Source organism: Anopheles darlingi, chromosome 2 (genome assembly GCF_943734745.1).
Source record: "Anopheles darlingi chromosome 2, idAnoDarlMG_H_01, whole genome shotgun sequence".
Taxonomy (NCBI): Eukaryota; Metazoa; Arthropoda; class Insecta; order Diptera; family Culicidae; genus Anopheles; species Anopheles darlingi.
In genome coordinates, this window is record NC_064874.1 from 45,674,403 (window position 1) to 45,691,064 (window position 16,662).

General features: G+C 48.5%; 1 protein-coding gene across 3 annotated transcripts; it reads left to right on the forward strand.

The window, feature by feature from the left end:
* The first annotated feature begins 2,226 nt into the window (after nucleotides 1-2,226).
* LOC125950721 (BCL2/adenovirus E1B 19 kDa protein-interacting protein 3) lies at nucleotides 2,227-13,622 on the forward strand. Of its 3 annotated transcripts, none has more exons than XM_049678955.1 (5): nucleotides 2,227-2,774; nucleotides 10,232-10,668; nucleotides 11,380-11,450; nucleotides 11,520-11,696; nucleotides 11,778-13,622. In XM_049678955.1, exons 1-5 carry the CDS (start codon nucleotides 2,657-2,659, stop codon nucleotides 11,827-11,829), a joined length of 855 nt encoding a protein of 284 aa, XP_049534912.1. In that variant the 5' UTR covers nucleotides 2,227-2,656; the 3' UTR covers nucleotides 11,830-13,622. The 3 variants fall into 3 exon arrangements, with proteins under 3 accessions (XP_049534912.1, XP_049534913.1, XP_049534914.1); XM_049678956.1 differs by lacking the exon at nucleotides 2,227-2,774 and adding an exon at nucleotides 3,927-4,905; XM_049678957.1 differs by lacking the exon at nucleotides 2,227-2,774 and adding an exon at nucleotides 5,254-7,582.
* Nucleotides 13,623-16,662: the final 3,040 nt, after the last annotated feature.

Sequence of the window (16,662 nt, forward strand, 5' to 3'; positions counted from 1 at the left end):
GGATTTCGTTCGGCCTTCGCACGAAGGCGTTTATTTTTCTAAATCATGTGCACGAAGTGCACTTCGGTTTTTTCCATATTCTGCCCCCTTCCCCCAACGAAATCGCGGTCGCGAACTCCGCCGCGGTGTTTGGTGTTGTGATGACGCTCTACGTTGGTGTGGGTGCGTGGTGGTGGCGTCGTACATGCTGCCGTGGTGGCGTCGCTGTGGCGGCATGATCCGGGCTGCGATCATGAACGTTCCTGTTCAGCCTCATGTGCCACACGCGTTCTTCGATCGATGCTCGGGAACATGTTGAAGAAAAAGATAAAAAACAAAAGGTGTTAGATCACTTGCATCTTCACAATGTCATCTTTTCTTACCTTGCATGTAAACTGACGTTGTCACTCACAAAATCACTAACACTTTCCGCAACACTTTCACTGCTACACATTTGGCTAAGTCCCAGAACGACGCCGACTCTGAAATTTTCTAAGTCCCGGTGCGTGCTTCCCGGGACTTAGAAAAATTTCGACTGCAGCGATCCGGACTTTGCCGAATTTTGATCGAGGCTGCTCCGTCTCGTTTTTCTGTTCTCTTCTCTTGCGCGCTGCCGTTCGAATCGCCCCTCGACTCTTGCGCCCTTCCCACCCCTCGTAATCGAAACCCACAAGCTCGCGTTCGTTTTCGTTCGCCCTTCTTCTCTTCCCATTCCGCCCTTCCCCCTCCGCAACAGCGTCCCACAAGCTCGCGCGCAAAACCTTCTCCTCCTCGCGGTTTCTTCCGCTCTTTCCCCCGCTGCCTACGAGCGGTTCCATAGTGAGCGTCGCATTTGCCCCTTCCTCGACCCCGTCGCAGGCCGCGGGGGTTTCGTTTTCAACCTCCTCAGCCTTCCTCTCGCTGCGTCGCAGGCAGAGGGGTCTACTCATTGTTCAGTGGGTAGCTTTCACATCGAGAGCGTTTTACGCGAGTATTGGGCGCAGCAGGTTTTTGACGCAGAAAACACGCTCGCATTACCTCAAAATATATGGAAGTCTTCACACAAAGAACCCAATGCGTATTCTTAAGCTTCTGTAGAGCTTAGAAGTTAGCGTTTCTCCTGATCTGTAACAATCTACAGATTGTAGCGTATTCTGAGTTGACTGTAGCAAGCTACACCAAAAGGCCGGGGTTGCTCTTTGGTTTTGCAATTTAGTTTTGGAAGGAATGTGCTGAAATTCCGGTAATGATTGTATTGCGTGAAGATTAAACTATGTATCATGATTTGATAAGGTGTCGGTAGGGTGGTGGTTTTCGTGTATTTTGAATCGGCCTTCGTGCAATCTAGGTGTGAACAACAAATTAAGCTTTTGTGTCTAAAAACGTCAGCTTTTGCGTCTAAAACCGTCGAATTTGGCGTTGTTAAAAACGTGCACGATGTGAAAGCAGCTTTAAGCTCTTCAAAAGCTCCAAAAATAGCTTTTGGTGCGTTGCGTGAACACTTCCATACGGTGCGTCCAGACGGATCGCATTTGCAACGCTCGCTCAAGCACAACAGCCAGAGAGCTTTTTCTATCGCTTCGAGAAACGAACCCAGAAATGCTGGGTTTTCAAATTTTGTATGGAGATGACATCTCACCGATGCATCAAAAATTCGCGAAACGTAAACAAAGGGCAGATTCTTGCAGTTTTCGGGTTTTCAAAAGAGCTGTGAGCTTGAGCTAGCGTTGTAAAAGCGATCCATCTGGACGCACCGATACGGTTATCTAACGGCAAAATTTTGAAGAGGATAACCTCTTAAATTATCTAAATTGGTTGAGGTGTATGTAATGGTTAGTAAGTTTATTAATCTTAGTAAGTTTTACGTAGTAAGTTTTAATTTAGTAAGTTTTACTTACTGTTACTAAAAAAGTAACCGAAATAATTTACACCGTAATTCAAATATTACGCCACAATTCACTTTTGACAGCTACTCCACACGCCTTTTTGATGCGGCAGTTAAGAGGCCCTGCTACACGGAGCGCAAACTCTAGCGTAAACGTAAAAAATCATGCCAACGTTTAATGCCAAAGCTGTTTGCAAACGGGAGGGCTCGCAATATGTTCTTTTTGTGGTTTACATCGATAGTGAGTGATCATTGCTAGTGTGCTCAATCCTTTTCTTCCGCAAAACTCCTCCATAATTTCCTCAACCCGGCCACGTAAACGTATCGAAGCGTAAACGTTCACGCTCCGTGTATCAGGGCCTAAATGTGTACGTGACGAACAGCAAAAACACCTCCGCTTGCGACGCTCATTTTTCGTTTAAAGTTTATTGTGTCTGGTGGAAAGGGAATTGTTCGATCAAAAGTGTCCCAATCGTAATTGGCCTGTGCGTGACTACTTTTTGTGGATTTCATCAAAGACGCGTCTAAATCGCAATTAATCCCCGTCCAGCTGTGAGAGAGAGAGAGGGAGAGAGAGAGCGAGTGCTAGTGCGAGATAGCTACAGGCGTTCTTTGTTTACTAAACACGGAATCGCGGTCGAGAGAAAAAACGGTTGGGAAAACGCAGGCGGACAACAAGGGTGGAAAATCAAACGCACCCCGACGAGGAGAGCAACAACGTTCCAGTCTCAACGTCGCTTAAAGTGCATTTCAGTCCCAGCTTCGTTTAAAGTGCATCAAAGTGCAAAGTGCGTGTGAGTGCGTGCGTGCGAGATGTTCCGAACGATCGGTTTGTCGGGCGAGAAGAAAACGGGCTCGTCTGCACTGGCTTCCTCCAGCAAATCGATGGCCTCTGGTCCGCTGATGAAGATGGGCACCGAGGAACTTGGAGGTAAGTAACAACCCGCACGGGTGTGCTCTGTCTGTTCGCAATCTTTCGCTACGCACTGCGCGCTGGGAGCGGTTATTGCGTCGTAAGTTTCTTCTCTTTTTTTAGCTCGACGCCGCTGTGTCGCCTTCCTGGGCGTTGGGGGGTGGGTGGGTGTCACCATGGGAGCCCTACATCGTTTTTGCCATCTCCACCGCTGATAACGACACAGGAACACGTCGATTGTGATGAAAAGAAGGCAAATAGTTCTGGTTTCGAATTGGTTCGCGCAACTCAAGACGATTCTTGGGTTTTCTTTGTTCGTGGCTGCACCTGACGGAACCTGTTTTGCTGTTCGTGCACGGACAGCAGTGGGACCAACTTGCGATTCTAAACCACTCTATTACTATCGGCCTTTGGCTGCCCGTGAACCGTGAAGGTTAATGTTATGGATTGTTGCTTCACTTCATTTGCGATTTCAACCTCCCGAAGCCGTGCCTTGCACAGCTTGCTGTGGTGTTTGAAGATGAGTCACGCATACAGTCCAAAACAAGTTATTTCGGACGGTTAGTGGTTGAAACCGTCGTCAATCGAAAACCGGTCGAAGAACCATCCTCCTAGTGCTGTTATCAGCACAACCGAATAATGACGCGCTCGACGATGGCCAGACTCTACCGTTCGCAAGGCTGTGCCTAAGCTGATAAGCCATCCCTCTCTCACTATCAACGACGTGCATAATGTAGGGGTGCAATGTTGGCAACCATGCAGTGACGTCAAGTTACCGGTGAATTGTTAGCCAGCGTCATAGCCTGCCATGGCGTTCCATTCAGCTGAAATTGAAACGAAACAGCATGTTCCGATCGTACGATCTCACGATGTTTTTATACCGCGGAACAAAACCACCGCCATAGAACCGTTGTCGAAAACAGTCGTCATGATGATGGGGCAGAGTGTTCTATTTTCATTCCGTGTTCCCCACGGCCTTACTTGTTCCGTTTTATGGCCTAGTACTCGTCGGTTAATGAACCTGTTGGACGCTACTGTCGATAAGAGCAGCTCCAGCAGTCTTGAAGGTCAGTGGCTACGTGCAGCTTGAGCAATATGCATTCATATTGCATTACCATTGCCATCGGACAATATTTACGGAAATAGACTCACGTAAATCCGCGTAAGACGTAAATCGTACGTAAAGCGCATCACAAAAATCCCTTCCCCGTAAACAGCGACACTCTGTCTGAGACGCAGTTGCTGTGCAACCGGTAAACAGCCGATGTGCGGCCGTCGGGGCGACGATGGCCTTGCGCCTCTCCCAAGGAAGTGGACGGCACTCGTGGGCCTTTGGGTCGTAAATTAAATACGGGTGCCTTAGTCAGGTGCTTACTATCGGGCGACGTCACACGGAATATGATGCAGCAGGTGCAATCGATCAACGATCTTCTCCAGTCTGTGTTCGTAGTCTCGTTTAGAACTTGGCGTTGGGGCCGAGGAACCACAACGGAATTGCACCCAAGTGCAAATTCATGGCAAATGTAGGTCAACGGCATCACCACGGCATCATCATCATCATCATTATCGCTCGTTTGGTGTTGAGCGCACATGATGCTGCCGTGCATAACGGTCGGCTGACGATCGTTTGGTTTGGCGTATCGGTCATTGGTAATGTGAAGGGGGCTCATCAGAAACACACAATGCAGCGCGTCCTAGCGTTAACGCCGCGAAGGTTGATGGTCATCGGGAGTCGTAGCTTTTGTTATCATCGTTGCTATCAGACAATCAGATGGCTTTCATGAAGAAGCAGTATCAGCACCACCCCACCACCCACGACCTCGTCATCATCTTGGCTGATTAAATATTTAGCAATCTTTGCAACACCTTCTGAGTCTCTTCGACTCGACGCCGCTGCTGGGTCAATATTTTCGTGACCGCGACAAAGCGTCAATAATGGCAATCACTCTCACTCTACCGCGCGGTGGTGGTGTGGTATCCCCCTTCTCCAGTTGCTGTCCCGTTGTTGCTTTGTTGTGGTTGTTGCTGGCAATTCGTTGTTGACGTTGACGAATGGATGGACGGCGTGTCCGAGCTGGACTGGACTACTGTCGCCCGTCCGGGCGAGTTCACGAACTCGTTTTGGTGCTTCACTTGGTGGAGGACGTGGGTGAGTTGCGATTAAAATCCCACCACCCAGCCACTAATGTGGTGGCAGTAAATGGCGTAATCTCAGCCTCTCCAGCGTGTCTGGCATTTGGATTACCATTGGGTGCGCGTTGAGCGTGTTGTTGCTGCTATCAGCAAAGAGGAGGAAAGATGGGGCGAAAGGGTGTTAGTGAGATTAACTGTGTCCCTCTCGTTGCGGTTTTGTTGTTTTCCGGTGCAGCAACAGAAGCGTCTGGAGTAGCGTGTAGCGATGATGTTTCTATATGATTTAAGTTTACAGTTCAAGTAGACACAACAAGGGATGACTAGATTGACTTATGACAACGATCATCCCGTTCTTAAAATTTTCAGAATTCTTTCTACAGCATTTTTTATTTGCATCGTTTACAAGAAATCAAAATATGATCCCCTTTCGGGTCGCATCTCGCGAGAAAGCTATTTCGCCATTTGATAATCAAGTGCGAACACTGAAACGATCGTCACGCAAGTACCGTAAATTCGTACATTAGACCATGGTTTTGCTAGATGTTTTGGCCAATACTACCGTCTCATTGGCTATGTCAACAAACGCCAAGATAAGGCTTTACCGTTCGGTGTGGTGAGATCTCAGCAGGCCAACAAGCAGGACGGAACATGTTTGTTGGTGGGGAGGTGCTTTGGTTACACTTTGCCGTTGGCTCCTATGTTCATTTTGTTGTTTTGAGTAAGCAAAAGTTTGAAACTCGACCGTCGACTCGTTATCGGAACGTGCCGTACCCGCGGTACCACCAATACGCTCCAACTGACCTACAAAAACCGGCGAAATGTGCTGATAAGCACAATTCGTTTGCTTTCCACGCTTTGCGTTCTTGTATGGTTTTTTTTTCTCCTTGCTTGTAGCGAATGCACAGAACAACTTCCCTTCCGTGGCCCACCAGTATACGTAGGTGGCCAGTGTGGATGTGTTACAATCCCCACCCCACGCATTACTACGATTTCATGCTGCAAGTGACCGAGAGCGAACAATTTCGTTCGTGTTGATCCTCCCACTTCTCCATCAGCGAGGAGGTATGCACAGCGCGCGCAATACAATATGAGCGGCCGATTGAAAATCGGGGCCAAATACGGTGGACCAACCACCAAACCAGCTGCTCTGGACGGTAGCAGTTGAATGGATGCAATATATGCTTGCTCTTGGGTTGTAACACCCCATCCCCATCGAGAGGCTTTCGTGTCGGTTGCGCCACACTCCGGAGGCGGAGGGATCGATGAGTTATGGTACCCCACAGATGGTACAACATGCGAGTGCAGGCAGCACTAGTACTGCGCCTGTACCCCTGGCCATTTACGGGGAACAGGCCGTTTGCTCACTGAACAAACAATCACCTTTCGCTTTTGTCGTTGGCGATATCGATCACTTCTCGGGGTTTCAGACCGGGGAAAAAAATCTCTTAGTACGTGGGAAGAAACGGGAGAGAGGAACGGGTGCTTGTGGCACGATCATTTACGTAATCTGCCTAATTATCACCTCATTATCTAGCGAGCGAGCACGGCCCGCTTTATGTGCGATTGCGATTGATTTATGTCGCGCCGCTGCTGACCACTCTAACGACATGCAGTTAATTGATGCTCTCCACCAGCAAAAGGGTGTGTATATGCGTCTGTTCCGTGTACGCAAGGATGAGCCGTAGGGGAAGGCGTTTCCTTTTCCCGATTGGCATCCATCATCCGCCCGGGAAGTCGGTGCAGGAGAATGGCGCAATGGTGAACTAAAATTACTACGTAAACGGCCGCCGTGCATTTGACGTGCAAGCCGCTCGAGCTGATCATGCTCGATGAATACTAATTAATTGACGCGCGATTCACGAGCACCGTTTTATGATGGTCTCTCGATGCAATGAATACGCCCCAAAGGTACGCGTCAATGAAAGTGTGTTTCTTGTTGCGATTTGCGTCATAAAATCATCCGCGTGAACGGGTGTCGATTTGAGCGTTATCGGAGTGTCGTCGTGCATCCGTGCTATGCCATGTTCCTGGCCATTTCACCGGCAAGGAACGGTTGCGCTACTATCGCATCTTGTCATCGCCATCGCGAGGAATGTCTCATGCCGTCACGGTTTCATCATCTTCGCTACGCATCAGAAGGTGCGTGCAAGAGCGCATGTAAAGGGCGTGTTGATTCAATCTCTGTCTCACCAGCAGGCGTCAACAACAATCAACCAAAAGGGATTCCAGGCCCTGTAACTTTGAACAAACACTTCGCCATATGAAGGCGTAATGGCCCAGGGATGACCGAGCAGCCGCCATGCACTGGCAACGTGACAGCAATGAGCGAGATGTGCACCGCAACCGGGCCAGACATGTGTTACCACTTGGACACTACTGGACATTACACTACTGCTTACATTTTGCGATAATTCCGAGATGATGACCCACCGTGAGGGCGTTAGATTTCCTTGAACTTGCTTGCCTGCCTGCCTGCCTGCCTGTCTGACCGGTATTGGTCGGTACCGGTTTAAAACCTGGTGGTAGAACGCGAAGCGCACGCTAAGTAGCTGTGGCTACACTTTCCTGCGCTGCAAAGCCTCAGTGATCGCAACGAGAAATCTCTGTTGTGCGTTCGCGTGTCGCGATAAGTTTGTGCTCCTTCGACGTGATCGAAGGAACCGAATGGCCGAGTATGGCGTGTGAATATGCCGGTAATAACCTTCGCCCGCTGTTAAGCCGCCGGTTTCTAATGTGTTTTTCTGTTATTCTTGACCTACGCTAACAGAACGCTAACTGGCGGCGTGGCCACGCTGTATCTCTCTTTCCTCGGACGCGCGTGCCCCAGTGGCAGGAATGTGATGCAATTGAGTGGGCTCGTTGCCATAGCGGCGGAAGTGTTCACTGCTGGCGAATCATGTTTTCGGGCAGAATGCCAGGGCAGGGCTTTCCGTGCTGCTTAGATTCGTTCTTGGGGATAGAACTCTTCTGTTTTAGTCAAGGGTTGCAGAACTATCAGACTCACGGGATTAGTTTCTTGGTCGTTCCGTTTACTATACGTAGTACGTCCATTCGGAAAACAACAATTTGCGTGATGTTTTGTCTAGACGTGATAAGGCGATGATCTGAATCAGTGATCAATTCCCATCCCATGTTGTGAGCGGAACAAAGAACAAACGTGCACCACAAGCAAATGCATTATAAAAGAGCGGGGAAAACACGCAATATGCGCAGTGTGTCTGGCTGCTTCGCACTTTCCCGATGGCGTGGCGGACAGGAACAGGAAACTACCGCTCTTTGTCCCTTGGCACTCCGAGGATCCGAGCCGAGAAAATGGAAAAACGCTGTCTGCCACACGCTCATCATTGGTTTTTCCCTTCTCACACGCGGCGACTATATGCAACGCGCGTCATATTGACGTCATTGTCCCATCGCGGCCGTTCCAGTGTCAGTCAGTCAGCCAGCCAGCCAGCTCATCATCCTTTTTGGGGACTGGGGGCCTGGGAAATGAAAGCGTAAACACTGGGATGATGGAGTGTTGTTTCCGAAAATAGGTCTCCAAGAACATGAAGAAGAAGATGCCACTGACGTCGCCTTCTTTGTGCGTTCGTGGAGTGGCCGCGCTTGCTGTTCTCGTGCTTACTATTTGTTTGGCCGATTGGAGTTGCATTTCGGAGGAGGAAGCAGCACTTTTTTTTCTTCTTCTCAGTTTACAATAGCCGCTGACCCGGGTGTGTTTATCGCACCTCAGCGGTGGCGGCGACGGCTGCTTATCAGTGGAAAAAAGGTGGATGCCTGTGTTTATGTTTGACTCACGAATGTTGTTTGCACGGGAGGGGGATATCGGTGCTTCGGAGCCCTTTTATCGTTCTCAATGGACCCAGTCCGGACATTGTATCGCAAATTGTTTAACTGTTTTACGCAGCAGCAGCAGGTTTGTCGATTTTTGTACCATTTTAGTAACATTTTTGCGTATAACGAATGTTGGTGGACGCTCAAATCCATCCATTCCATCGTTGGTACGATCGTATCGATCGTGTTTTCGTTGCCCTCCACAATATGTGTGCCACGTAAACAATCATTAAGTTTCACTGGGTGGACGCAGGGCCTCTGGTTACCAACGCGCCATTTATAGTGAAATAAAGAAGAGGCGCGCGTCTCTCGTTTGTTTACTATATCTGTGTTTGGTTTACGGATCATTTAAACCTAAACATGGGCGCCGCTACATCCCTTGGAATTGTGCGTTGGTCTGTGTGGCGTTCCTCCGTTCTGCGTTCCAGTTTTTGTGTTCGCTTTCCATCCGGCCGTTGTTTCAGGCGCCCTGAAAGTGTCGCGTGAAATGAAAACAGCGCTGAAACAGATTGAATTTATTTAAATGAAATGAAACAAATGTTCGCACAAGAACCAAAGCAACCATGGTGCTGCTGCTGCTGCTGTTGCTGCTGGAGCCAAGGTTAACATGGCGTTGGCTAAAATGAATTTCTAAAAAAATGAAATATCACTGTCCCCCAAAAATCACCTATGGTTCGTTGGTTTCCGGCAGCAGCATTAGCATCAGCATCAACAAATGAAGATCGACAAACGTGGGTAGCAGCAGCAACAGCAGCTAGTGATGACCCCCTTTTTGGCTGGATAGTATAAGCATTCGAGCTCAGCTCTGTTGCTCACTTGCTTCTGCTTCATGGCGCGCTGGGTGTTGCCGTTATGGTTGCCTCGGCACGCACAACACTTGCGTGCACTTCCGGTCGAACGGAAGCAACGAAGAGAGCGAAGCTAAGCAGGCAGCTGATCAACATGCTACGCGGCTGCGTTAATGTATACCGTCGGTTGGTTCGTTGTTTAGCCGGTTGTTGTGGGGTGCTTGTAATAAATATTAATTCAATTCTGTAGCGCGCACGTAAGGGGATCGATGACCAACAACAAGCGTCCCCCCGGGGTGGTGATCGCACAAGCGTGGGTCTTCTTTTCCATGTTCAAAATACCGAAGCAAAGGGGTGAAGACGAGAAGACGACGCACCGATAAAGAAGCGATCGAGAGGGATAAAAGAATAGGGGGAGGAGGATCAAAATCAATGACAAAACAGACAACGAATTCTTTAAGATACACCACAACAGCACCAGTCCAGTGCTTTTGCGATGTTGCCGCTGTCAAGGTCATATGCGATTGCAAGCGATCGCGATCCACGCCATCTCCCCATCCCATCAGCACAGTTTTGTCGATCGTTCGTCGTTTTTTGTATCTTCCAGTGTTTTGTTTTACGGTGCGGGATGGGTTTCTCTTACTCCATTCTGGAATACATTACTAATGCTGCGGTTTGTGGTTTTCCGTTTGTTTTGTTTTTCTTCCTTCTCCCTATCTGCAGAATCATGGATCGAGCTATCGTCGAACACTACGAGCCAGAGTACGATCGGTGGGCTGGGATCGGTGGGATCAGTCGTGTACTCGGGCAACAGCAGCAACGCTGCTATCCCCAGCGCTACCGCCACCACCAGCACTACCACTGTCGTCCCGAGCAGTAGCAGCGGCAGCCAGCTGCTGGTAAGCCTTACCCCGCCCGAACTGAATGTCAGAAGCCCGGAACGGACAACGCCACTACCGTTCGCATCGGTCGAAGAGTACATAAGACTGCTACGGGAGGCTCAGCGCGAATCGAAGGAATCCAGCCGCGTGGCGTCGTTGACGAGCTCGCGTAAAAACTCTCCGCGCGGTAGCCCCAAATCGCCACCGAACAGCCCAAACACCGAACTAGCGGCCACCGAGGAAGATCTCAAAAATGTCTACATCAACTATCTCAACAAGGTAGGTACAAGCGCGAGTTGCGAGAACCGCCGCCGGAATGGCCGCCACGAATGGCCTTGTGGGTTGTTTGAGCGAGAGGTGAATGTGGTGCTTTCTGGCTCTGAATGTCGTCCGTCGGACGGATGGAATGGCGTAATGTGATGCCGCTTCTTGGGCGGGGGGTTGGGGCCTTTGTTGTGGCTCCGTTTCTCTCCGTTTGTGCATTTGACCAAGATATTTGGTTTCCCTAGAGGAGCGGGGGCTTATCCGGAGTGTCTCCGGGCAAAAGGAAGGAGGTCATCCAATGGTCGCACGCACACGGTGGTGACCTTTCTGTGACCATTTTCTACCGATGCAAATGGTTGGACGTAAGAAAATCATGGTGCTACTCATTGCCGCTTGAATGCACTGGTTGGAACGGTCCAAAATTTGAAGACTGAAGCCGCCCTTCTCGTCTGACCTTAACTAGATCATGTTGATCGTATTGAGAAACAATGGGCCACGTGCATTGTGAGCGTGGTTGTTGCCGGTTGGTGTCGGTGCATCCATCGATTCAAAACAGAGATTGTAAACAGGAAAAGAATAGTTAGGCAGCGGCATGATCACGTTTTTCATTCTACCGACTGTTGGAGATGATCTGTCGATGGCTTACACGACTCAATGCATGTTATTTTTATCTTTTGGTAATACTAGTGAATTGAATAATGATAAATGTTATATTCTCTTTCTCAGGATGGTGATATAGTTAAGGATACAGACTGGGTATGGGACTGGAGTAGTCGGCCCGATCAGCAACCACCAAAGTGAGTATTACGACGGACTAGAAGAAACGCAAAAACAGCTCATTTGACTTAATTTGTTTCCCTTTTCAGAGAGTGGAAATTTGAACATCCCAAAAAGACCGACCAAGAGGAGTGCACCAAAACCAGTCACGCTGGGTACTCGATAAGGCAGGTTCGCGTAGGAAAAAACTCGCTGTTTTCGCGGGAGTTTCTCTACTCGATCGTACTGACGAATGTATTATCACTCTTGCTAGGAGCAGGAATCGGGTAAGTGTGTGCCCATGCATTAACCGTCGTTAATCCGCGGCATTCCGTCTAACGCGTATGCATATTATCGGTATATTGTAGAGCCTGGCTACAGAAAAGAGGACTGCTGCTGACTCGCATCTCGATTGAATAGAGGAGATGCTTGCGCAGTCGTCCGTCGTGTCGAATCTACTGTCCACTTCATCAAATCAGAAACCACAACACACGGCGTATGTCTTGTATCGATTTTGACTTTCGGCATCGCCACCGCCACTCTAAAATCGCTTTTAGAGATTCTGACGGCTGCGATTGGCTGGCCATCGGCGGCCCGGTTGCGCCTAGAAATACGCAGAAGTAGTAGGGCATTTATCTTCTTACATACGAGAAAAAAAGTAACAATACAATAAACAATTTTGAGTTTGTTTTTTAGCCAAGAGTGCAGATGAAAGATAATAGGATCTATGATCGTAGGTAAACGTCCGAGCAGGGCATCGGGCGGGTAGTGGAGAAATGAGGAAAGACTGTGCAAACAGTAGCTGAAGTGAGAGAAAATGTGTGATCGAACCAAAATAGTGACAAGAACTTATCAAAGAAAGTTACGAAAACTTATTGCAAGATTGTTCACAATCACGAGCCCTTCAGAGGGGTTTGGTAGAATGGTAACCGGGGGGTCCGCAGTAAACACAGATCACAAGCACAGAGCACATTCGAAATGCGGTTTCGTGATCTGTTGTTCCCCGGCCCTTTTGGAACAATCTTGAGCCAATGCTAGTGATGAAGTGCGTCAAAAGGAGAAGGGAATCATTCTGAAATGGACTGGGCATCAATTTTCGCAAAACACATTAGAGGGAACAGTGAAAAGATTTCGTGTGATTTCTTTCCTATCGAACGGGATGGGAAGTTTGTAACCGATCAGGGAGAGAACATTAGTAGAGAGCGAGAAACTGAGCAGATTTATTCCATTTTTCTATAAACAAAAAAAACACAACACGTATCCGTTTTAAAACTATGTACGTAAGGGGTGAGATTAAGGAAAATTTACAAGAAAATGAAAAGAAACGAGCAGAATGAGAGAAGGCTAGGTCGAGGAATGCTTCACGATGAGATGAGATTATTAGTGCGAGAGCAAATGTGTTTGGTGTAGTGTTAATTGTTATTTCTGTTCTGTGCGCTTAGTAATTTTGTTAACTTACTAGCTTTTTTTCACTACTCTCACCCGCCGCTGTATTTTCGTGCCGCGCGGTTTTCCGTTTCCGGAGCATAAATTTTTCCATAAAATCGGTCCCATAAATTATGGCAAACTAAGTCTGCTCGATTTTCTCGATTCTGCTCGAGCGGTACGCGTGGCCTCGTGGTTTGATCCGCTTTTAAGCCTTTGTTTTTGGAAAAGGGCTGCTGAAATGAAAATTTCTGGGAAAAATATCATGAAATTTCCATGGTATTGCGTTTCGCTTCCAAAAGCATCATGTATCCAGTGCAACTCGCACCGCATGGGGTTTCACAAACCCAACAAACTATTCCCTTATTTGTCGCGCTTTGCTTCTCGTTTATTTTTTAATGCACCGTTTTAAATATTTAATTTCTATTTAATTTAATTCCTTGAATTTAACATTTTTACTTCTAACCTGCGTACACTGCTGCACTTTGAATCCGTGAATGTGTGGCGATTGTCTTTTGTCACAGAAAGCATTATCCAACAGTAAAGAGGAGGAGTTGTTTGTGTCTCTCGTTCGTGAAAAATCGGAAAGCCATTTTGTAGTAATCGTGTCGACATTTTGTGTCGTAAAGAAGAGAAGGAAGGGAAATGTGTGAAGCAAATGAGTAAGAAAAGTGTTAGGCTACATTAATTGGTATCTTCAATTCCAAGACCATTACTTTGTATTATTCCTTAAGCATTATATACACATCTACCGAAATAAAAGTAAATGAAAATAGAGTACTTTGCAACATTCTGACGATCGGATGCACATTCGCCTTCGCATCCGAACTGGAATATTTGACAAAGAGAAATTTTGGCAGCATAGCATTAAACAAACTTGCCAGAATTGGTTTGTATATTCAAAACTTTAAAAAAGATTTGCCAACACAGTTTGCTTTGAGTGGAAAACAATGTCACACACCATTTCTAGGATTGGTAACGATCCACGTTACCATTTTGTAGCAGCAAACGCAAGAATCGCACGAACGCCACCCCACTGCCAGTCCTTTAGCCACCGAAATTGAAACCAATTTCGGTTGCGGCTCATGATCAATGATTTCCCAGGACAGTCGATACAGTGTTGCTTGCTTTCGTCGTCACTGGTGCTGAGTGCGGTCTAGCGCTGTCTTGACAACCGTAAGCATAAGCTGCTTGGTTGCTCGTTGCAACTACCAGTGCGCTCTGCCTTCAAGATGAGCAGGCAGCGTGTTGCACTGGGGACCGATATCTCCTTCTTCTGTGAACGGTTTTGGAGCTGCGTTGAATAATCGAATCCTATCGTGCGAATGGAGAAAGGCAAGGATGGCCACCGACGGAGTCAAAAGGCGCCAAACGGGACCATTGGAAGCAAAATATATTATCGACGGTAATCAAATATATCTCGAGTTTGGGTTCATTCGACTACGACCACGAGGACGACGACCGTTACGCTTCGGTTCCACTTCTGTTTTACTACGCCATAATGAAATTTTCAAAAATAGGGAACCAGAAAACCTTCTTCTGCTGCTGCAAACAGTCCTCTGCTCCTTTGGTCCTTCTTACCACCTCCCCCCATGGTTCCCCTGGGGGGGAACCTTTTCGCAAAAGGCGCAACCAGCACCACAATGATGATCGATAGAAACAGCTGCCATTTGCTGCGTGGTGCGTGATGACCGTGTTGCTGTGCCACCCCGCCCCGGGGCCAACGATCCGAACGTTCGGTGCGGTGAAATCTCGTTTGGTCCTTAGGTATGCTGCTTGCAAAGCTAATTATAAGGGACAATCGAATTTCTTGGGTCGGTGAAGCGTTATTTGAGGTTATTTTTAAGTTTGTTGCCCTCACCCGATAGGTGTTGGGCGGTTGGTGTTGGTCGGTGTGATTCCTTTACGCAGATAAACTTGATAAACTAAGTTTGGTGAACCTTTTCCTAGAAGGCCTCCAGTGCCGCTTGGATGGGATAGATATTGGGGTCACACGGGGAATCGTCATCATCATACCGCTTCCTACCACCGACCACAAAGGGAAGTGACGATGATGTTGACGTGGTGAGGCCAACCGACGGTGGCAAGTTCGCAGAACAGGGGGTTGTTGCAAGTGCACTCGATTGGCGACTCAACAAGGTGGCGACAACGGCTCTAATCAGGCTTGATTACGCTTATTGACATGTAAATCATCAATAATGGAGTAGGCAAAGCCTGGCCGTACCGCACACAGGATGTTTGTGTGGCTGTGTTGTCAGTGAGTGTACAGAAATCAATCGATAGACATTAATCATCCAACTGCTGGTGCTGCTGTTGCTGCTGTATGTGCAGCTGCATCATGCACCATACGACCGTTCAATCGATGCAAATCCGTTATGCTCGATAGCTTCTCCGTCGAATGTTTGCAGCAGCCAGCACACTAGAGCTGGCTTCTAGAGCTCGTACGTACGCAAGCGTTGCTCTTGCGATGTCTACCAAGTGTGTCCTTGGCCCCCAGTGAGGCCCAACATGGCTCTTCATTAGGTACCTCAAATTAATCAAACATTCGATGGATATTAAATCCGGGATCGTGCGCCTCCATCGTCCCGTCGTAAGGTACACGGCAACGCTCGGTTCTTGTTGTAAGTGACCTAGCGCCCCCCGGGTGAGGTGGACCGGCCTGCCTCTTCCGGGATGACTAAGACCCAACATGGTACCGAGTACGGCCACTGGGACTGGGAATGGGAGCACCATCCGGGGTTGGGAGAGCTGTGTTTGTGTTCGTGTTTGCCGTCGTTGATTTAACGTTCTGGGCACCATAAATCTCTCTTCTAATGAACGATAACGCCCCTCTCTCTCTCTCTCTCTGGCAGCACCCCCTTCGCCTCCGTATCGATAAGAAATCAACCGGTGGAAGTAAGTAAATTTACATTACGGAAACACCGAACAAACCTCCCTCTAATGTACGACCCTGCGGTGCTGGCCCTGGTCGACCATTCACCAGCCACCATTCCACCACCACCACCACTCCACTGGTCCTGGTGCTTATCGTACTTCCGCGCGTAATAGCCAATGATCGTCGACGATGGGCGTCGAGCATGGGGATGACGATGACGGCGGGATGATGACGGCGCTTCTCCTCCAGGGAGTCGCGTGTTCGGTTCGGTCCGAGACCCGGCCCCGGCTGAGGTTTCTTATGGCTAATTAAAGCTCCCGCTGGTAGTCGTATGTCCTCCAAATGGACTACCACCGCGTCTATCCTGATCCCCTGATGGTTCACCCCGATGGTATACGAAATGCGTGTTCTATCGGTTGCAGTCGTCGTCGTCGGTCGGTCGGGAAAGTTATGACTTGAGTTATTTACGGAGTTTCTCCCAGGGTGCTAGCTGAATTGACCCCCTGACTGACTGGCCCTACCAGCAACTGACCACCAAAGGGCAGCAGGCAGGTAGCAGAACATGGAATGCTGAAAGTTATGCTGCAGCGAACGCACGCGCCGCAACGAAAGGTTAATGAGATGGTGAATGCGCACCGCCGAATGTGGTGACATTCGAAAGACATAAACCCCTTACCTGGTACCAGGTAAAACTGTCGACCGATTTACTCAACATCTTGCCCCGTGGGTGTGGGTTTTCCAAGTAAAACAATCAACGAACGATAAGATGCTCGCGGCGTAGCATGTTTGGCGTGCCCACCGCACCACCGCTCGAGCGCATTTTCCAGCCAAACTATTCTCTAACTTTTAATTGGAATAATAATTTCGCAATAAAGTGGGAATGAGAAGTTTTCCCCCGTTTACAGGGCAGGGACAACCCCGTTCCTCCTCCGTCCGGGGGGAACTCAACAAAG

Excerpts from the sequence above, each read along its gene's own strand:
- LOC125950721 (XM_049678955.1), top strand. The coding sequence starts at position 2,657 with ATGTTCCGAACGATCGGTTTGTCGGGCGAGAAGAAAACGGGCTCGTCT. Across the intron at positions 11,451-11,519 it reads CCCGATCAGCAACCACCAAA|AGAGTGGAAATTTGAACATC; the intron begins GTGAGTATTACG and ends TTCCCTTTTCAG. Across the intron at positions 11,697-11,777 it reads TTGCTAGGAGCAGGAATCGG|AGCCTGGCTACAGAAAAGAG; the intron begins GTAAGTGTGTGC and ends GGTATATTGTAG.